Genomic DNA, 22,421 nt, shown 5'->3' on the forward strand with positions numbered 1-22,421 from the left:
TTGCCAAAGGAAAGGAAGTTGCCTAATAATTATGCACACCTGATATAGGGTGTTGATGTCATTAGACCACACCCCTTCTCATTACAGAGATGCACATCACCTAATATGCTTAATTGGTAGTAGGCTTTCGAGCCTATACAGCTTGGAGTAAGACAACATGCATAAAGAGGATGATGTGGTCAAAATACTCATTTGCCTAATAATTCTGCACTCCCTATATATATATATATATATATATATATATATATATATATATATATATATATATATATATATATATATATGGATGTGTGTGTATGTGTATGTATCTATGTATGTGTGTGTATATTCATATTTTATGCTTAACATGTTCATAGGTCATATTAGATACTTATGAATCCTTGCTCTCGTTTTTATATCACACTGATCAAATGTTTTATCATAAGCATTCCGCTATTCGAAAATTGAGGAAAGATAAATAAATGTTAGGAAAGTACACTTATTAACTAACTTAAATTATTACAAATCTTGAAAGTCTGTGTTTATACATTACTAATTTTCTTCTCATATTATTATACCCATCATTATATTCCTTGAACATATATTCCCTTGCTATGTTTTTACGTATCTATTTATTTATTACTTTAGTCCTACTGTATTAGAGAAAAATTGATTAAAAATAAATTAAATAAAATTCAAATTATACATAATTCAATTAGTTACAAATAATAATAATAATGAATAAATAAAAGAAAATTTAAAATAAAATGATAAAGAATTTATATATAATTTAATTAAAATAATAATTGTACGCTGTACTTTGCCTACCCTTCACCCTATGTCATGTCTCTATCAATCTATCCTCCATCCCCACTTTGACTCTTCCCAAACCCATTCTACTTTCATCTCCAAAATAACCCTGCCTAAGCTCTTCCCTCCTCTTCCAAATCTAGCTCACCCCAATCCTGCTTACTACCATGATCTCCCAAACAACCACATTTATCTCATCTTTGACTCATCCAAAACCCTCCTGCTACTATGATCTCCCTACCCCTTTCCACAGACTCTTCCCTCCTCCATCTATCCTTTACTCATCCCAAGCCTCATCCTATTACTATAAACTACCAATTAACACTTCTGGATTCTTCCCTCCTCTATTCCTCCATTTCTCTAGTCAATCCAACTAACAAACTCACATATCCTCTGCTCAAATTAACTCATAACAATACTAATATTGTACTCATATTTCCCTATATTAATCCACCACTAATTCCTCTTGGGTTCCAGAGTAGTGTGCTACTCGCCAAAAAGCACTTCAATGCCTCGTCAGGGGTAGTATGCGCTTTATAAATACTATTACAATTACAATTACATGTGACCCATGCTGTTGCTGTTGTATTTGCTTTCTTGATTTGCACGCATTTGGCACATAGGCATGGCACTTGGTTATACTATTGGTTGTCCCTGAGATACATGAAGGGCCAGTTCCTGTGTAAATGGTGTTTCAAGAGCATGTTTAAAGTGAAATGTGTCCCAGGACAGCATCCTTCCTGGGGTCTGCTGATGTCTCCATCCCTATTCTGCAGGTGTTGTTCACTTGTGAACTTCGGATATTTTTCTCACAAAATATTGTGGATCCCATTTACTTTCTCTTGCAATGTGGGTGATATGCGTGGGTCCATTACATGGATGTTGAAATGAAGGGGTGTTTGGGTTAAATGACACATCGAAACATGTGTCTTCAATATCACAACAGGCCATGGCATATGAGCAATGTGAGGGTGCCAGTTCAATTAGTAGATGTGATATTGATGTGGTGTTGCTGCTGCGTGAAAACAATGTTATGTACACTTCAGTGTCCCTGAAACTGGGATGTGCAGCTATGTCTGGTTTTGTAGAGTGTGACAGTGCAGTGTCAGTGACCTTCCCAAAGGGTGTGTTATGGGGCTGTGATTGGGGCATATGTTGTGTACAATTCCGACCTGGGACACACAAAATTATACTTGGTCCACGGAGCACAGCCCCATACTAAGTCGATGATGGCGTGTCGGTTTGGTGTTGAGTGTGGGGACAGTGAAAGCAGTGTGGTCTTACCGTCGGTTGCATCCACAGTGGCGTTGATTTTGGGCTCCTTCCATAAGCAGCAACAGCGTCAGGAGGTGTAAGATTGGCTACATGGAAGCACAGGATGGGGAATCGGCCTAGAGGTGAGTTCCTGCCTGTAGGACTGCCACAGTCATGTCCGCAGAAAGTAGCATCATAATATGTCTGGCAGAAACATTAGCAGTCCGTCCTCTGACAGCTTCAATGGCCTATCTCACCGCTGCAGCGGTCTGTGCTGCCTGGCGGTGCTGGTGGTCTTTGGTCTATGGAACCGCATGCATCATAATATAGTGTTTGGACCGCCAAAGTCGTAATCAGGCCCTGAGTGTATATTGCAAGAACTTTTCCATACAGTGTGGCTATCACATGCTCAGTCATATATCTGTACCATAGTTTGCTTTATTTACTCAAGCTTTGTAGGACAACTGTGTGACATTACTTTCTTTCAATATTGATTGGATATTTTTTGAGCTACCTTTATTTTAATTTTATGTGATATTGTACTGATTTCTTTGGGTCTCATCACCTTTATGGCATTCCAAAATGGACGCCAAGTTTGTACTATGACTCTTGGGGATTGGAGCTCCCAGCCTCTTTCTATGTTCACTAGGGTGACTATTTTATTGTTTTTTTCTGTACTGCCTCAATTGCTGACCAAGACGTGTTCTACACCGAAACAAATTGGGTTTTGTTTTGATGTGTCAGCACTAGAATAAAGTACTCACAGAAGTCAATTGGAGCCCGGGTTTCATGCAGAAAAGGAGTGGTTTTATATATATATATTTTTGTCAACTATATTGTTTACCAAGATATTGTGTCATTGATCCATTTTGAGACCCACCCAAGAGCCAAAAAAAATCAAGGCATTCATATTATAAAAGACTGATGCACATTTACAAAAAGCATAGTGAAGTAGAAAATCCCAAGTAAGTTGTGCCAGTGGTTTTGTTTCTGCGTTCATGAATGGTCTGAGAGAAGAAATTAGCAAATACATTCATCAAAGTGAATTGTGCTGGCAGACCAAGAACATTGATGAGATCCTGATGTTGGTGAAAAATAGTAGTCAATATTTTGAAGCAAAACAGAAGAAGCTTAACCCCTTGAGAGACAAGGATGTAACGGTTACGTCCTTGGCTGTAGCACTGAGGCGCCAAGGACATAACGTTACGTCCTTGAAATGGCTAGTGCTCCCCCCATGAGCTTCGCCTCAGTGCCCTCACTGCAGGGATGGAAGGGGAATCCCTTCCTCTTCCACTCCCGTTCCCCTACCCCCCTGCGATCGCGCACTGACCTCATCAGAGGCCTGCCCCTCCGCGCTGGAATCTCAGCTTCCAGTGCGGATCAGAGGAGAAATGCTTTTGTGGAGGGGCCGAGAAAGGCATCAAAGGAAAGAAAAGGCCTTTCCTTTCCTTTGATGTCTTTCTCAGCATTTCTTCTGTCCAATCGCGATGCAATCAGGCAGCAGAAATGCCCACTAGATACCAGGAAGATTTTTTTTCAGGTAATTGTCATGAGAGGAGTGGCCCCTTGGACAAGGGCCACTCCCCAAGGGGCCAAATAATTTTTAGGCCATACCCCTTAGACATCAGGGATATTTTCTTTTGTTTATATATTTTTTATATATGTGGGCAGCGACCCCTTAGGCAAGGGTCACTCCCCAGGGGGCAAAATTACCTTTAGGCCATTTCTGCCCCCCTTGGGGACAGATCGGCCTATTTGTATTAGGCCAGTCTGTCCCCAAGGAGGGCAGAAATCACTAGACACCAGGAATTCTTTTGTTTGTTTTATATTATTGAATGAGGGGAGCGGCCCCTTGGCCAAAGGCCGCTCCCCATGGGGGTGGGGGGAATTTTTTCAGGCCCTTTCTACCCCCCTGGGGGCATATCAGCCTATTATAATTAGGCTGATCTGCCCCAGGGGGGGGGCAGAAACCCCTAGACACCAGGGATATATATTTTGTATATCTTTACTTTTGATTTTCTATATGGAGAGTTACGCCTCAGGCAAGTGTCGCTCCCCAGGGGGGGGCAAATTTGTTGTAGACCAGATCGGCCTATTGTAATTAGGCTGATCTGCCCCCGGGGGGGGCAGAAAACACTAGAAAACAGGGATGTTATTGTTTGGGCTCAATTTCACGCAAGGGGAGCGACCCTTTAGGTAAGGGTCGTTCCCCTGGGGTAGGGGGAATTTATTTCAGGCCATTTCTGCTCCCCTTGGGGGCAGATCCGCCTATTTTTATTAGGCCGATCTGCCCCCAAGGGAGGCAGAAACTACTAGGCACCAGGGATTTTTTTTTATGTGCAATTTCACGCAAGCGGAGCGGCCCCTTAGGCAAGGGTCGCTGCACTGGGGGGCAAATTTATTTTAAGCCATTTCTGCTCCCCTTGGGGGCAGATCGGCCTATTTCTATTAGGCTGATCTTACCCAGGGGTGGGGGGGAGAAACCACTTAGGCAACAGGGATTGGTGTGTGTATGTGTGTGTTTTGTTTGGGGGCGTAGCCCCTTGAGCAAGGATTGCTCCTCATGGGGGCACATTACTGTTGGCCATATCTGCCCCCCTTCATGGCAGATCGGCCAGTTTTTGGCAGGCCCATCTGCCCCCCAGGGACCAGGGAAGATTTTTTTCCAAAATAAGAGGGTGGGGTATGGCCATACCCCCACTCCAAATAAATGGGGCCAAAGTTGTTCTGCCCACTAATGGACAGATGGGACAATTACCCCCGATCCACACCCTGGGGGGGCAGAAGGTCTACTAGATGCCAGGGAATTAAAAAAACAACAAAAAATAGTGGGGTGGTGGCTACCAACCAGTATGGGCCTGGTTATGCCCCCGCCCCAACTGAAGGGGGTAAAAGTCTTTCAGCTCTCTCCCCGCACACTAAAACATCTTATCCCACGGCAAGCAAGCGGACATTTGATTATTTTGGGTTTTGGTTTTACATTTGGGCCATGAGAGCTTGGCTAACTCTCAAAATCATCCCACTTGGAATGGTGAGGGCTGCACTTTTTGGGCTTAGGTACGCTTCCATGAAGAAAAATCCACAAGACCTAGACAGATCTGAAAACTAAACATCTGGGTGATTCCAGGGTGGTGTGCTTCACATGCACCCGCACCATTTTCTTACCCACAATGCCCTGCAAACCTCCACCTTTGCTGGAAATCACACATTGTTCCCACATTTTTGTGATGGAACCTTCCGGAATCTGCAGGAATCCACAAAAATCCTACCACCCATCACTGTCTCATCTATACCGATAAAATTTCTGCTGCACTTGTCAGCCTAAAAATGTTTTTTTCAGACTGCCCTATTGGATCCAGTTTGGTTCCCCCCTCAATTTCAACATGTTTATGGCTCTTCCCTGTCACGGGCACTTGGCCCACCTACATAAGTGAGGTATCATTTTTACCGGGAGACTGAGGGGAACATTGGGTGGTAGGAAATTGTCCCTGTGCGGTGATCCCACACAGAAATGTGGGAAAAATGTAATTTGTTTTGCTAAATTTGAGGTTTGCTGAGGATTCTGGGTAAAAAAACATTGGGGGATCCATGCAAGTCACACCTCCCTGGACTCCCTCGGGTGTCTAGTTTTCAGAAATGTCTGGGTTTGGTAGGTTTCTCTAGATGGCTGCTGAGCCAGGACCAACAATGCAGGTGCCCCCCGCAAAAACAGGTAGTTTTTTATTTGATAATTTTGATGTGTCCAGATAGTATTTTAGGGCATTTCCTTTCGCGGGCACTAGGCCTACCCACACAAGTGAGGTACCATTTTTATTGGGAGACCTGTGGGAACGCTGGGTGGAAGGAAATTTGTGGCTCCTCTCAGATTCCAGAACTTTCTGTCACCGAAATGTGAGGAAAAAATATTTTTGGGCTCATATTTTGAGGTTTGCAAATGATTCTGGGTAACAGAACCTAGTGGGAGCCCCACAATTCACCCCATCCCTAGGTATCTAGTTTTCAAAAATGCTCAGGTTTGGTAGGCTTCCCTAGGTGCCGGCTGATTTAGAGGCCAAAGCCCACAGCTTGGCACTTTACAAAAAACATCTCTGTTTTCTTTGGGAAAATGTGATGTGCTCACATAGGCCCTCATTCTGACCTTGGCGGGCGGCGGAGGCCGCCCGCCAAAGTCCCGCCGTCAGATTACCGTTCCGCGGTCGAAAGACCGCGGCGGTAATTCTGACTTTCCCGCTGGGCTGGCGGGCGGTCGCCTTCAGACCGCCCGCCAGCCCAGCGGGAAAGAGGCTTCCACGATGAAGCCGGCTCGGAATCGAGCCGGCGGAGTGGAAGCTGTGCGACGGGTGCAGTTGCACCCGTCGCGTATTTCAATGTCTGCGCAGCAGACAGTGAAATACATGTAGGGGCCCTCTTACGGGGGCCCCTGCAATGCCCATGCCAGTGGCATGGGCACTGCAGGGGCCCCCAGGGGCCCCGCGACCCCCCCCTACCGCCATCCGGATCCCGGCGGTCCGACCGCCGGGATCTGGATGGCGGTAGGGGGGGTCGGAATCCCCGCGGCGGTGCAGCAAGTTGCGCCGCCGCGGAGGATTCAATGGGGCGGCGGTACACTGGCGGGACCCCGCCAGTGGTGCCGGTCCGACCGCGGCTTTACCGCCGCGGTCGGAATCCCCATTGGAGCACCGCCGGCCTGTCGGCGGTGCTCCCGCGGTCCTCCGCCCTGGCGGTCAAAGACCGCCAGGGTCAGAATGACCACCATAGTGTTTTGGGGCATTTCCTTTCGCGGGCACTAGGTCTACCCACACAAGTGAGGTACCATTTTCATCGGGAGACTTGGGGGAACGCTGGGTGGAAGGAAATTTGTGTTTTCTCTCAGATTCCAGTACTTTCTGGCAACTGAAAGGTGTTTTTTGGCCAAATTCTGAGGTTTGCAAAGGATTCTCGGTAACAGAATCCGGTGAGAGCCCCACAAGTCACCCCATCTTGGATTCCCCTAGGTGTCTAGTTTTAAACAATGTGCAGGTTTGGTAGGTTTCCCTAGATGCCGGCTGAGCTAGAGGCCAAAGTCTACAGCTAGGCACTTTGCAAAAAACACGTTGGATTTCAATGTAAAAATGTGATGTGTCCATGTTGCGTTTCCTATCGCGAGCATTAGGCCTACCCACGTAAGGTAGGTACCATTTTTATCGGGAGACTTGGGGGAACACAGAATAGCAAAACAAGTGTTATTGCCCCTTGTCTTTCTCTACATTTTTTCCTTCCAAATGTAAGAAGTGGGTAAAAAAGACGTCTATTTGAGAAATGTCCTGTAATTCACATGCTAGTATAGGCACCCTGGATTTCAGAGCTGTGCAAATTACCACTGCTTCTCAACACCTTATCTTATGCCCATTTTGGAAATATAAAAGTGTTCTTGATTTTCACTGTTTATATTTCAGCAAATAAATTGCGGTATACCCGGTATAGAATGAAAACCCATTGCAAGGTGCAGCTCATTTATTGGCTCTGGGTACCTAGGGTTTTTGATAAACCTACAAGCCCTATATATCCCTGCAACCAGAAGAGTCCAGCAGACATAACTGTATACTGCGTTGAAAGATCTGACATTGCAGGAAAAAGTTACAGAGCAAAACGTGGAGAAAAATGGCTGTTTTTCTCACCTCAATTTCAATATTTTTTTAATTTCAGCTGTTATTTTCTGTAGGAACCCCGTGTAGGATCCACACAAATTACCCCTTGCTGAATTCAGACTTTTGTCTACTTTTCAGAAATGTTTTGCTTTCTGGGCTCCAGCATTGGTTTCACACCCATTTCTTTCACTAACTAGAAGGAGGCTGAAAGCAGAAAAAATAGTAAAAACGGGGTATAGCCCTGTAAAATGCCAAAATTGTGTTGAAAACTTGGGTATTCTGATTCAAGTCTGCCTGTTCCTCAAAGCTGGGAAGATGGTGATTTTAGCACTGCAACCCTTTGTTGATGCCATTTTCAGGGAAAAAAACCACAAGCCTTCTTCCGCAGCCCTTTTTTCCCATTTTTTTTTTTAAAAACAACCTCTTCGCTGTATTTTGGCTAATTTCTTGGTCTCCTTCAGGGGAACACACAAAGTCTGGGACCTCTAGAATCCCTAGGATGTTGGAAAAAAAGGACACAAACTTGGCATGGGTAGATTATGTGGACAAAAAGTAATGAGGGCCTAAGTGCGAACTACCTCAAACAGCTAAAAAAAGGCTTGGCACCTGAAGGGGAAAAGGCGTGGCAGCGAAGGGGTTAAAGAATAGCTGATGGCTGCATAGAAATGATGGCATAGATGTGAATGTTGAAATTCTGAAAAAATAATACTGTGTGTCACTGTTGTGGAAGGATCACGCATTGGAAGTGTGAATGCAGACAAACTCTGAACAGGGTACAGACAAGTTTACATCAAGTCCCAGAAATGCAGGGAAATGGTGGAATGTCAAAAATTCCAAATTCAGAGCAGAACATGCTGAAAAAGAAAAAAATGAAATGAAATAATTTCAAATGCCCATGCCAGCAGCTCCATGCAGCAGAACAAGAGAATAAAATGTCATATAATGGGGGCTATCACCAGAATGCACTAATCCAAAATGATAAGTTGGCAAGAAGCAGCTCATAATGATGGTGCCTGAGGGGTGGGGGCATTGCTTAATTGTAGCAGTCCTAGTGGTAGTTCAGAGTGGCCCATATATTGATGGAAAAGACAATGGCCACCCTGCTTCGTGCCTAACTGATACAGGAGCAGAAGTCCCATACCTACCCCTCTCTGGAAGAGCAGTCCAAGTTGTAGGGATCAACAAGAAACAGACTATTAATCAAGTTACAACAGAAGTTCCAGTTAAAATTGGTCAACTGGAGAAAAGCACCAGTTCCTATTATGTGGTTCAAGCCCAGTGAATCTCCTTGGAAGTGGCCTTCTTTGTAAGATGAACTGTGTGACCTATGGAGCACCGGATGGTGTTGCAGTTAAAACCCAAGATAAAAACTAAGGTTTTAAACCTAGCTCAGAAGACTTACAAGTTGAGCTATGAACAGTACTGACAAAGGACCTACCTCTAGATTTATGAGATACTGTCAAAGAAGAGGTCTGGAATTATACAGGCAGAGATTGGAGTGTTCAAGGGAGTAAATCCAGTAAAAACAAATATAGAACCAGATGCTAAATTCCAAAGAGATAAGCAATGCAAGTTGACAAGTGATGCAGAGGAAGGATTGAAACCAGTGACTGAAAAACTGATTGAACATGGAATCCATTGAGAGGTGATTGATAGCCCTTGTGATTCTTCGATCATAGGAATTAAAAAAACAGAATGAGAAATGGAGAATTGTTCTCTTTAAAAAAATTAAATTGTTGTACTATGCTGTCCAGAGGTACAGAATCCTGCAGTGATTCTTTTCCAGATTCCCTCAGAAGCAGAATGATATACAGTCATTGACTTATGCCAAGTATTCTTTTTGAAACCTCTTCATGAGGTCTCTGTGTAACTTTTTGCATTCCAATTTTTTAATAAAGTACTCGTTTGGTGTAGAATTCCATAAGGGTACACTGAGAGACCTTTAGTTTTCTTCCAAATACTGAAGAAAGATCTAGAGATCTAAAATGCTATGTAACTCAGTAGTAGCACAGTATATAGATAATTTACTGATTGCATTCAAGACAACAGAAGATTGTAAGTTGGATATGATTGCCTTGTCAAACCATTCGGCTAGAAATGGCCATAAGATTCCCCCGATAAAAAAAGCAGTACTTTAAAAGTCATTTATCTTGGACACCATATTGACAAATGTGTAAAGAACGCCTCAAAAGAATGCATTTGTGCAATTCTGAAACTAAATCTAGTGACCACTGAAAAGGAGGTCTGGATGCTTTTGTGTATTGTTGGATACTATTGTCAGTGGATTTCAAACCTTTTACTGATCGTGAGGCCCTTGGTGAGATTGACATGTAGTGATTTCCATGCTCCGGTACCATTTGACGATGATGCATTGAGGTATTCATGAAGCTGAAAGAGAGTTTGTGCCATGCACCTGCACTCAGGACACCTGACTACAATATGATGTTCTTCCTGTTCTGTCATGAAAAAGATGAATGTGCATTTTCAATCCCTGCCCAGAAACACGGAGGGTTGATGTGCACAGTGGCATATTTTTCTGCTATGCTGGATCCAGGACCTGTAAATCACCCCAATGCATCTGTGTGTTTGGCAAATTAACAAATTGAAGGGATTGTTTATGCCCCACATTGGATTGATAGCCCTTTAACAAGAACAAGGACTCACCACAAGGCAAATGGTAGGCTGACTTGTTATGAGAAGACTATACTTGCATCAGTAAACATATCAATTCAGAGACGCAATGTCCTAAATCCAGCACCACTGCTCCCTATTCCAGACGAAACTGATGATGATAGGGAAAGTGAAATGGATGATTATTTGGCTCATGATTTCCTGGATGTGACCAACCTATACAGAAAACCAAAACCATACATTAAAGAAATTCCTTTGCAAATGGCTGCTTTGACAGTTTGTGGATGGTCCCTGCATCAGGGACACATATAGAGCATTAATGGCCGCCTATGCAGTGTGCTCTTTTTCAGAGACACTATAACCTTCTCCCTTACCAAATGTGACATCGGCAAAGGTATTAATTGCCTTACCTAGAGCTTGTTGTCTATCTGAGCATTTGAGTGTGACAATACAAATAGCCAGTATGGTTTTAGTGTTGTTCATCACTATGGCCAACTGTGGTCACAAAAAGGATGCATGACATCCTCAGAAGCGCCACTAAAAAATAGTGTTTGCATATTGGATTTATTATGAGCTATTCAAAAGAAATAGCTGTGATCAAGCACACAGCTCAGAAAACTGCTAAAGATATGGTCACCCTTGGAAATAGATACGCTGACAAGATGACAATGTAATGTGAAGAACAGGAGGAGACCGTGGTAGAGCAAAGTGTAAGTGATGAATTCAAAAAGTACACAAATTAAATTATGTACGTTGCTTCTATATGGATTTAAGGCAAACCTCTTTGAGTGACCTATGTGATTTGCAAGATGATGCTCCAGAGGAAGAAAATGAGAAAAATTGGGCTATAAAAAATAATAATCAGAATGTGTATGTTAATACAGACCAGAAATACATTTAGCCAAATGTAATGTTACGGCCAATGTGTAAGTATTTGTATATTCAGACTCCTGCAGGAAGGAATAGTTTAGCTAGACTTTTTTAAGAAGTATTGGGAAAATATTGTATTTCAATATGTTGCAGAGGATGTATGTAGCCACTGCATAGTCTGTCAATTGAACAACCAGGGTAAGAAAACAGTTGCTATCATGAATCACACCGGCAAATCAGAAAGCCCATTTACTAGATTGAGGATTTCTTTGAGATGCCACATTTTAATGGATTGGAGTCCAATTTAGTGAATATCCGCTTTTTCTCCAATTGGGTGGAGGCATATCCCACCAGGAGAGCAGATAGCCTCACAGTAGCCAAATTTCTGTTGAGGGAGTTGATACCTAGATTCGACCTACTCCCTTCCATTGACACAGATCCTGATGTGCAGTTCAAGAATGAGGTGCTGAAGATAATCAGCACAGCATCTACTATGAAGCTCATTTCCATTGTAGTTATCGACCGCAATCCTCTGAATTAGTGGAGAGAATGAATTGGAACTCTAAAGAACGTACTGGCGAAAGTGTGTGTTTGAAATGCTTTGAAATGCCCTAATACTTTTCCTCATGTCTTGATGAAAACGAGCAGTCCCTTAACAGGAAAACTGAGTTATCTGCTCATGAGACAGTGATGGGCAGAGCAATGAGACTTACATTTCCACTTACAGTTGCACTCGTTTCAATAATGGATTATAGTGTACTGGATGGTTGTAAGGGTCTGGCTTATATGGTGAAATCTGTCTCAACAAGTGAATGTATCTACAGAAGACTACAAAGGCATAACCCACTACAGACTTAATTCTGATGACTGGATTCTGATGCATAAGTAAGTCTGAAAAGGGTGCATAGATGAGAGATCAAAAGGCCCTTATCAGGTCGTGTTCACAACAAATACAGCAGTCAAGTATGCATGAGTGCCAAAGTAGATAATATAGTTCAGAAGTGTGTTTAAAATATAATTAGGTCATGCCATATATTTGAGTGAACCACTGTTTTTTTAGAAATAGATGCTGTTTTCTGTTTTCTCGTTTACCCTGCTCCGGTATATTGCCCGCTCCCAATCAGAGACCTTCTGCAAACTCAAACTTTCTCTCCTCACAGTTTCCGCAGACATGGAGGGTGTTACTTCAATTGTACTATTGGTTAGAAAGCATGTATTGTGAATTAAACTTTCTTTGTGTTCCCTATGTATCATTTTGAAGGGCTTCCACTGTAAGTTCCAATGTGGGCCTGCTGAAGCCATCATTTTGTATAGATGATTTTCAAGAAAATGTTTTGTATTGTATTTCCACATCTCTGTACTAATGTTGCTGAGGAAGCGAGGGGAGAATTACCTTACCTTAAGAAACGGGTTAATACTAAGAATTAATGTTTGTAGCGCTGTTTGTTCTGATTTGCTCGCAGTGAGTTACGCATGATCATGCCATGCTGAATCTGTAGTTTTGCTAATTGTTTATGCCTAAATTGTGTATATAAGTACTTGGTTTTAGGGATTGGGGCGACTCCTCATTTTACTCCAAAACTTTGTCCAGTATTATTGGGATTTTCCTTACTTACAATGCTGTCGGAATTTAATGAGTTGACGCCTAAATTAGGGAAAAGCTGCTTACTAAGATTGATATTTCTGATGATGATTTTGTATTTCTGTATTTGAGTCTGTATGACATTTCTTACTATATTTGCTGTAATGCATTATGAGATTTCCTGTAATAAATTATTTAAATTTATTTCTGATCTAGAACTCAACTACTGAGTGATCTCAGTCACTATTTGATACTACTGTTTATATTCTACTAATTGGATGTGGTTAAGGAAAGAGGGTGGTGTCTCTAGCTTCTAGATCAACTGCAGTGAAGGCTCTGAGCTGCCAAGGTAAAATCTGCGGTGTCTAAAAATATTAGGGTGCACTTGATTATTGGGGTTCAGCGCCCACATCAGTTCAGGGTCAGACATTGAAACCAGCACTTGATCCTACTTCAGTGCCGGCAACGTTGAAACCAACATCGATGAGGGAGGGACAAGCGCAGGTCATGAATCTGTGGTGGAAGTCTGTACCAGATGCATTCCGTAATGTGTCCAAGGGGGTCTGACAGCACTAAGGATGGATCCACTGGCAGTAATCCAACTGAAGGAGGCTGCTGATCCTTTGAGCCCAAAGGGAGCCGGAAAAGCACCAAGTATCTGCAGCTTGGCCTCCTCAAAGGCTTCAATTTGCTGCTGCGTTCCAGATGACCTGTGGAATTCAGGGACCATGGGGATCAACTGTGGAATCAGCTCATAACTGGAGATCTGGAAGGAGATCGACTAACTGTGTGACACCTTTGCACCTTCTCTTTGGATAGAGAGCAGCAAGAAGGGGTAGAGTCCTACTTCGCTCTCTTGCGCTTGAGTGAGCATTGGTAAACAGTGATTGCACAATGTGTGAGCTTGAACGATTTCAATCCATAAATCTGATTTCTGATGGTTTATCTTCATGGGGTGCGCAAGCTCCCTGTGTACAGTGCCTGAAGGTAGGTTGATTTCCTTCTTAAATAAAGTAATATATCAAGGCGAGGTACACGCTTTGCACTTATTTTCCTCACGCATGTGAAACATTTCTTCTTTGCCCCATAAGTTACACTATAACCCCGAGAAAAAGAGGTAGAATTGATTTTTTTCTACGTCATGTTTTAGGCTGCACATGGATATCCTAAGAAATAGACAAAAAATAAAATTTGATCAGAATAAATACATGTGAAGTTCTCTTTTCGGAAGTCCAGAGAGATTTTGAGTTTGTGGTGTGAGGTCGAAATGTCTTTTTAATTTTGCATTTCAAATTCTGTGAACTGAATGACTTCTGCCCCCAAACTTGTGTGTGAAAGGATTATGAACCACAGAGAGTTAAAGCTAATTTTCCAGGATCACAGAGTTCTATCAGATAGGGGTTTCTGGGATTCTGGTTCAGGTTTCGTGGACCTACGATTAGCAATTTCGAAACTGGACCATTTCTCCTGCTTTACACATATTGAGTGCATTCTTGTTCTTCTTCTAGAAGTAGAATATTATTTGTTACACATAAATATAACATTATCATTTATTCTCTGCGGACTGATAGGTCAAAAGTGTGCAGTGTTTCTGCCCAGTACGTAAAGGAATCTTTATGGAAAATTGATGCTTTGAATTTTTGTACCAAAGGATAAGTGTTGCAGGTATGAGCCAGCTATCAGATGATGGGTGCAACGCATACGACTTTAAAACAGTAAAAAATACTTATTAGCGACGTCAGAACCATATACGGTGTCAGAACATACTATAAAATGCTTTCCTGTGAAATTTCAAAGTAAGAAATATATTTAAAAATATATATAATTCAACGGTAAATAAATTGTCACTAACCTTTTGTATTAAGTATAGGTGTGATGCCTTTTCCGCGTCACGGGGAGGGTTAATTTATTACAAAAACACAAATAGGAAGATTATAAATCCTATTTGAACCTATGCACATTCACTGAGACATCAGTACAAATTATTACATGAGAGGTAACAAGATATTTCAAACGTATGGGGCAAACGCAAGTGAAAGACGGTGTAATGGCTGACACAAAATGCTTCTGAGATGTGAAACGTATATTTAACTTTTCCCTGGCAGTTTATTATGTAATGAAGAAAAACGTCATAATTTCTGTGCTTGAAGCGGTCCATATATTACAAATGTATAGCAGAAATATGGTGTGACTATTAAAATATGATTACACAAAGTATGAACAGTTTAGGTTTACAGTACAGTGGATCTTTTATAAACAGACTCTTAAATATACACGACAACAGAAGCTGACAGAAAACATCAACATAAAAAGCTACCGCCTAGACTTCTGGCCTGAAAAGTGTTTCAGTAACACAAAATCATGATGAAAAGTCTTAAGAACAGGAACACATTACCTGTACAATACAAATATACAACGGCGAGGTGTGCAAACCAGGTTTGAAATTCATTGATAGTAAGAGAAACTCTCATCCTCCTGTCAGGCTTATCACAGTTCGCCTGTTACGTTTTCATTGGCTATCGTTCTCAGGTCCAATAGCTCACTGGCCCATATCCAGTCGTAGATTTAAATAAGAAGCTACTGACACCCCGTACACCATTTACGTCATCATCCACTCCGCCGTAGCTGGGAGGGAGTGTTTCCAACGTGAATGACACGTAAACAAAATTCACTACGGAGAACTGATTAGACTGAATGAACGTGAGAAATAAATTTTACCGAATGGTGTTTTACGGCCCTCCCTCTTGGCGTCGCATTCTGTTATCTTCTTAGGTACTGTACAAGGCTGAAACCAAGGTTTGATTTGCAGTTTCCTTCAGTTTGTGAGGCACCCCTAGTCATGTGTTATGTTATGTCAAAAACATAACAGGTATATCTTGCTGTAATACACAGTATTACTCGAACTAACAATATTTGCATATTTATAACAAGTAATAATCAATGAAAGTCCTATAATATAACAAAACCTTATACTATAGCTTTATTTACAAACAGTCCAGCATTGAAGTAGAATTGATTCCATACTTCATATTTTGGAAAACATAATTTAGAAAATATTTCACTATATACACGTCTGAAAAAAATGACAATATTAAACTTTTTTGCAAGCAAAGAATTGTCAGCGTCACCTCATTTAGTATCGAGGGCATTGTCTTTCTCTTTCAAGTCAGATGCCATATTTACAGATATGTCCGTGTCACTGTTTGCTAGACATGCCCGGAATTCTGAGTGTGCTGTCCCAAAATGTCATCTAGCATTGTCAGATTGTTTAACCAGTCCTCGTCGTTGTTACTGGTACTCTTCATAAGACAGTCAATGAAGTCGGCCTCCGTGCAGTGACCAGACAAGGCTGAGTTACTCTGCTGTGGGACAAAGCTGTACTGAGGCAACTCTGCAGCATTCCCCATTCGGTCAAAAGTTAATGAAGATTGGCCTGTTGAGGTGGAATAATTGGGTGGACCAAGTTGAGCCGGGTTAATCTGACTGTAGCTGGGCACGCTCTGTGGGACTGGTTTCATAACATTTATGCCTGCTACCTGCCCCCTTGCCATATTGTTCCTTAAGTTCTGGCTGTTCAGTGTGCCCATGCCCTGGCTGGGCTGGCCCGTGTTCAGTTTTGGCATTTGCCTGATCGGCACTCCTGGTGCAATCTGGTTGGGAGGGACCACAGCCTGATGAGAAAACTGTTGGCCAGTTATATTTGGTCTAACATTTTGTTTGCTGAACAGAGGGTTACTGGAGAACTGCTGCATGCTGGGATCCATTTGATTTTGATTTGGCATCCGTGAAATCCCTGGTGATGTCCACATCTGAGAAGATGAGTTTGTGTAGATGCTGGGAATTCTCGCCATGCTGGACTGCCTTGACTGATGCTGAGCAGCAGAATGATTTCCCAAAGAACTGGAAGTAAAACCAGACAATGTCATTCCAGGTCGGGCGGCCGACTGACTGTGAACCGTTTGGCAGCCAGAGCTCATGCTCAGTGAATTTTGGCTCTGACGAAGTGGGATGCTGAAATCTGAGTTGGCAGGATACATTCCTTGCTGCTTTCCGGGGTTGTGGGGAACCATTACCATCGACCCACTGCTTTGGTTAACAGTGTTGGGTGATATTCCAGAGCCCATGGAATTCTGCAGCATCCCTTGAGTTGATGTCATCATGCGATGATTCGGTGGCGCATTGGGAATGGGCTGGATGCAATCACCTGGCATGGGCTGCTGTACATCTGCATGAAGAAAGTAGCCATGGTCAACATTTCATACGAAAAATTGTACAAAATAGAAAAATGCAAAAGTACAATTAAATACAATAGTAGGAAATAAAAAAATGATGATTGACAGATCACATCGAAAATATAAGAAGTGTTCAGAGAGACCAAACAAGAGAATTGAGACAAACAGGAGTTGACTCTGAGCCTGGAGAGAAGGAGGTTAAGAAGATGCTTCCGCCATCCACAGTCGCATCAAACACGACTAATCGTGCTATGACTGAATTCAGACTCTTACCTCAATATTCATGCTAAACTACTTCAAAGATACAAGAATAAGTGGCTGGACTACCGCAAAGAGTAGTGATGACTTTGTGATTAGTTGAGAAATCACTTTTAACATATTTCATTTAATCTCTGTTAATGGCTCACAGGCTCCTTCAAGACTGAAGTGAAATGTACACATGAGTACAAAATGTTTCAAAGGCAAAAAGCTAAGAATACAATATAAGCATGGGCTGTAGCAAGTCTTCCAAAAACGCAGTCAAAACAAATATATGTTAAGAGTACAACATTGAACGTGGTAAACTGCAAACTGAAGTGGACAACTATGGATCCTAGAGATCTCCATGTATGCTGAAAGCCGTGTGTCTTCTGTGTTTTCAGTTACCAAATTACTGAATCCTGCCAGTTGCTCACTAGGTATATTTAACTTGACCACCATGGATTAACAGGCTTTATAAGAAAACCCAGAACTGGATATCCGCTTTATTTATGATTGTGTTAAAGAGGCCAAGAATGGAATGAGCATGCAAAGCACACTGTGTGTTACTTGTAAAGCACCAACTCAAAGATGGAAAGGATTAGGTGGGAAGTTAAATTTCGCCACCCTTCATTAAAAGTGCTTTCTCCACTGGAAGAAAAAGTTTTCAGTGGCACTGATACGCCATTACTTTCTACACGCTGAATGTGATATCGTTTCACAGGTAGGACAAAATATTACGTGGACCTGAAACCTGAATCCCCCAAGCATCAATTAATCACCCATTATGTGTTGAACTGGCCTGTGTGTTGGTCTCGCTGCATGGGTGGTTGCATGTTGGTTGTCGGTGTGCAAGGGTATCTCTATTTCGGCAGGTTTGAATGTGGAAGAGGGTGTAGGTTTGGTGGTTTTGTGCATGGGACTTTGTAGGTCTGGGCGTATGTGTACATTCAAGTCTGGTGGTGTGTGTCTGTGTTTGGACCTACAAGTGTATACATCTGGTAAGTGTGATGCTGTGTCTGTATTTTGGCATCTATGTGACTGCGTGGATGGTTGTTTTGTGACTTTGATTACCTGCATTATGCAAAAGACACACCATCTGGCTCTGAAAATATTAACTTTACCTACACGATTCAGTAACGTGATGACATTATACTGCTTACGTTGCTATTGTTCAATTTTGATATTCGCCTTAAGACACATAAAGTACACCATTCCTTGCATTCCCAGGCCGAAAAGAACTTATTTTCAAACTGCAAACATATATAATCAATATGGGTCAAAGAACCTTTCTGTATACTTTTCCAAAGTTGTGGAAACAGCTTACTGGTTGGTCGCCTGTGTGCACTGGGGTATGCACTGGGGGTGTCTGCTCTTAGGACTCCTTCAACAACTATTTTAATTCTCTTACTCTTGTCTTTGACTTGTGTCATAGTGTGGAGACCATAGTCCTTGTGTCCTACAAACCCAGTCGATTTGGAGAGATGATTAAATAGTTTTGTTGGAGCTGCCATCTCTTTGTAGGTGATAAACTAGATTACTGTAGTGTCAATTACTTTCCACCAGCCCTATGACCTCATTAGAAACTGTGGGGCATATTTAAAAGCCCCTTGCGCCACACTAGCGTAATTTATTTTACACTAATGTGGCGTTAGGTAGGCATTTCCGACGTGCGCCAGGCATAATGTATATAAGGGGGCGTTCCGGCACTGGAAGGCCCGAAAAAAGGGCGCAGTGAAATTTACAACATTTTGCTGCACCATTTTTTATGTAATTTTTAACACCTGTGCAGAGAGTTGCTGCACTAGCGTCAACATTTTTAACGCTAGTGTAGCAAAGCACCACAATATATTGACGTTGATGATATTGTGCTAAGAACCGCCAAGGGCACCATACAGTAAATATTGCGGAGCCATGGTGTTGTTAGGTGCTGGGGGGGCAGGAGGGGGGGCGCAAGAAAAGTGGCACATCATCTATGATGCACCACTTTCTTGTAAATATGCCCCTGTGTTTCATCTGCCTTCTAGAAGATAATTAACCCTGAAGTGAAATATGTCCTACAGACAGTCAATAGATCTTATCGTGTTGGGGTCCTTTCATCCCTATTTCCATTGAAAGGACCACCTTACTTTTGACATGAAACTCTCTGCATCCAAATAATTAGTCTAACTTATTCTTCTTAATATCATTCTAGCAGTTTCCACCATCACATCTCTACCTTGCCTTATCCAAACTAGTGAGAGGGATAAATTAGCTTGCTACAAACTACAGAATGGGACTGACCCATTTGTTTACCTCCTAATTCCCATTCTTTTCACCGATCTTCTATGCAATATTTCTTCAGCTCCAAATATACTGTCAACTTCACATAGACTGATACAAATACCGCCCACTACAAGGCTATACTGCCTAGGCTCAGTGCTTGATTTGTAAATAAAAATGTGCCAGTGCCCAAAGCGCTCCTCTGAAACATGCGGCTGCAGTTATTAAATGCACGAGCACGGAATGCTGAGGCAACGTAATCCTGAAGCCATCTCCGGCCTCTTTAATCCATTTAAAGCCACTCCCTGCCCCTTCAGCTCACTCTTACAGCTTTCTGCTTTCTCCCTTTGTAACACTTTTTTGTTTTTATCTTCCTCCATCTTTCCCACGTCTTTTGCTGTCAGTAAATGCTCGAGGCAGAAAAATAATTGCCAGCCCTCAAAAATAAGTGCTGGTGCCCCGGACCGGAAACCACCAGCTCAAATTAAGCACTGCCTAAGCTGCAATCCTCCTTCTGCGCTTCGACCCCAAAGCATACAATTCATTTTAAGTGGTTGTATTGTTTAATCTCCTCTAAGTATTGTTAGAAAGTTGGTGTCTGCATTTGAGCTGTGCCATTACCCTGCAGGTGCTTCCATCTGTCTCCTACACTTACCTAATCACTATTCGGCTCTGAATTTGCCTACAAAAATGCTTATGTCATGACTTCAGCCACATTCTAAATCTAGTTAACTGCTGTACCATTTTAACTACATTGCCCCTTGCCTTGTGTTGCATTCTTTCTTTTTAATGTACTGTGTTAAAAACGTGCAGATTATATAAATCACTGTCCGCCATAGGCTGGGAGCCAAGTACCATGTATTTACAAGTGTTTTACACCCACTACAGGGGTAAAAGGGTGCATTATTCTTGTTATTCCACCAGAATAAATAGTAAATTAGTAGGTCTCCTAGGCCCTAATACCAGTTGGAAGAATCAGAATTCCTGCATGGAATTCTGCTCTGTCCGATCATGAAATGCCCATTTTTTTGCACCTGGTTTTCCCAGATGCGGGAACCTGATATTACTGACTTGCAAAAGCTGCTGATAAAATTGCTTTAGGCTTTGGTTGCAATAGCAATAAGGCCTTGTCCGCATGACCAGCCCAATTTCTTTCTCTGGTAAGGGAGGACCATGCAATGCTCTCACCTGCCAGGACACTTCCTCCACCTTCCTGACTTCCCTCCCACCACCCCCTCCCAGATAGAAGCCCCTGCTCCTATTTACAGCCTGCTCAGAGCAGGCTAAATGGGAATGCGGAAGCCCATGGATCTTGGAGTTCATGCAGGTTTATGCAGGGTAAAACTGGATTTGCACAGGTATTTCCCATTCCATAGAGTTTAACTCATAATTGCACAGTACTAGCGGGATGTTACCACAAGGTGTCGGTAATTACTGTGCGGTGTTTGCACCCTGTCAGTGACGTGCAACTCATAATGAGAGCCTTAGAGTTAAAAGGAAAGCGGACAGAAAGGGGACTCTTCAGACCCACTCATGGGAATTAAACAGCTCTCCATGGAGGGCCCAAGCTACTTGGAAACAGAGTGCTTCGCCTGTTGAATGGGACCCCGCATAAACCAAGGAGGGCCGACTCCAGAACCAAGTATGCAGGCAGAGGGGACACCTCTCTGTTACACACCTGAAGCAGCCATTACCCCCTCAGAAAACTCACTGCACACGCTCCCCTCCATTCACCCGCCGAAACCGTCCATGAATCGGTTTGTGCCATAATTAATAATAATGACTATGATAATGGTAATGGCAATAATACTAATGACGATGGTAATGATAATTATTTAAAAAATACTACTGCCACCACTATTGCTATAAATGATGATGATAATGACAATAATACTAATGACAATGGTAATGATAACAATAATGAAACTTACTACTGCCACCACCAATGATAATAATAATAATCTGCTATTATCATTATCACTACTACCACTAGTATTATTTTTAACAACGCTAATATTGTTATTTTTTTTCTTCTTCTTATTATTATTATTATCATCATCATCATTGGTATTCATATTATTGTTATAGCTATTATTATTAATAATAATATTATTTTGTTACTTGGCATTTTGTTTTTCTTCTGATATCTACAAATGCATAGTGGGAATATTAAAGCTGCACTTTTAATTAAACAATACTCACAGTACTTGTGAGCTACACAACATAAACATAATGGAAAATAAAAGGGCTGTATTACAAAATATTGTGAAGGATATCTAGGATTTCTACACTCACAGTGTAATTTACCTCTCCCTCTCCACACAAGCAAGAGTTTTAATGACAGTGACCTTGTCATCCTCAGTTTTAATTATAGTGGAGCCCTAGTGCAGTGGCAGTGTCTGGGTCACATGGAAAGAAGTGCTACACAGGGCCCTCATGAAGGATTACACCCTTGCACCCCAAGAGTTGTGTGGGTCGCCCCTCTTGTAGTCTACTGACTCATAAACTAAAGGGCAGCATCTGGGGCCCTTCAAAAGCACAGACGATCCTTTTCCACAATCAAAGACTGCGCTGGCCTCGGCACACTGTGGTGTCCAAGAGTTGGCCAAAGCTGATGGTCCCATAGTACTTACTCTGAAATGGGTTCATCTGCTGGGCTACAAAGGCATTGCGCTGTTCCGATGAGACACCCATCATACCTGGTCTCTGCTTCACCTGGAGAGAGAAAGGAAGAACATCAACAACAGTGTATGACAGGGGCAGGCAAAGTGATGTGCGCCTCCCCCCCCTGTGGGGGGGGGGGTGCTCAAATGATCAGGGGTGGCAGGCTCTGGGCAAGAGAAGCAGTATGCAGATAACAGGGCTTTGTTTCAAGCTAAGAAAGATGGGCAGCAGTAAGCCGCTCTGTAATGGGCCACCACTAACACGTTTTGTCAT

The 22,421-nt window shown here is 42.4% G+C and overlaps 1 protein-coding gene across 4 annotated transcripts in view; it reads right to left on the reverse strand.

Annotated features, from left to right (window-relative positions):
* Positions 1 to 14,835: 14,835 nt before the first annotated feature.
* The window catches only part of MAMLD1 (mastermind like domain containing 1), a 245,932-nt gene continuing 238,346 nt past the window's right edge, over positions 14,836 to 22,421 (reverse strand). For all 4 annotated transcript variants that reach the window (XM_069212410.1, XM_069212407.1, XM_069212411.1 and 1 more), the window contains 2 exons: positions 22,118 to 22,199; positions 14,836 to 16,978 (listed from right to left, as the gene is read on the reverse strand). In XM_069212410.1, coding sequence (XP_069068511.1) covers positions 15,960 to 16,978; positions 22,118 to 22,199 — 1,101 coding nt within the window. In that variant the 3' untranslated portion in view covers positions 14,836 to 15,959. The remainder of the gene's footprint in view (positions 16,979 to 22,117; positions 22,200 to 22,421) is intronic.

Source organism: Pleurodeles waltl, chromosome 2_1 (genome assembly GCF_031143425.1).
Source record: "Pleurodeles waltl isolate 20211129_DDA chromosome 2_1, aPleWal1.hap1.20221129, whole genome shotgun sequence".
Taxonomy (NCBI): domain Eukaryota; kingdom Metazoa; phylum Chordata; class Amphibia; order Caudata; family Salamandridae; genus Pleurodeles; species Pleurodeles waltl.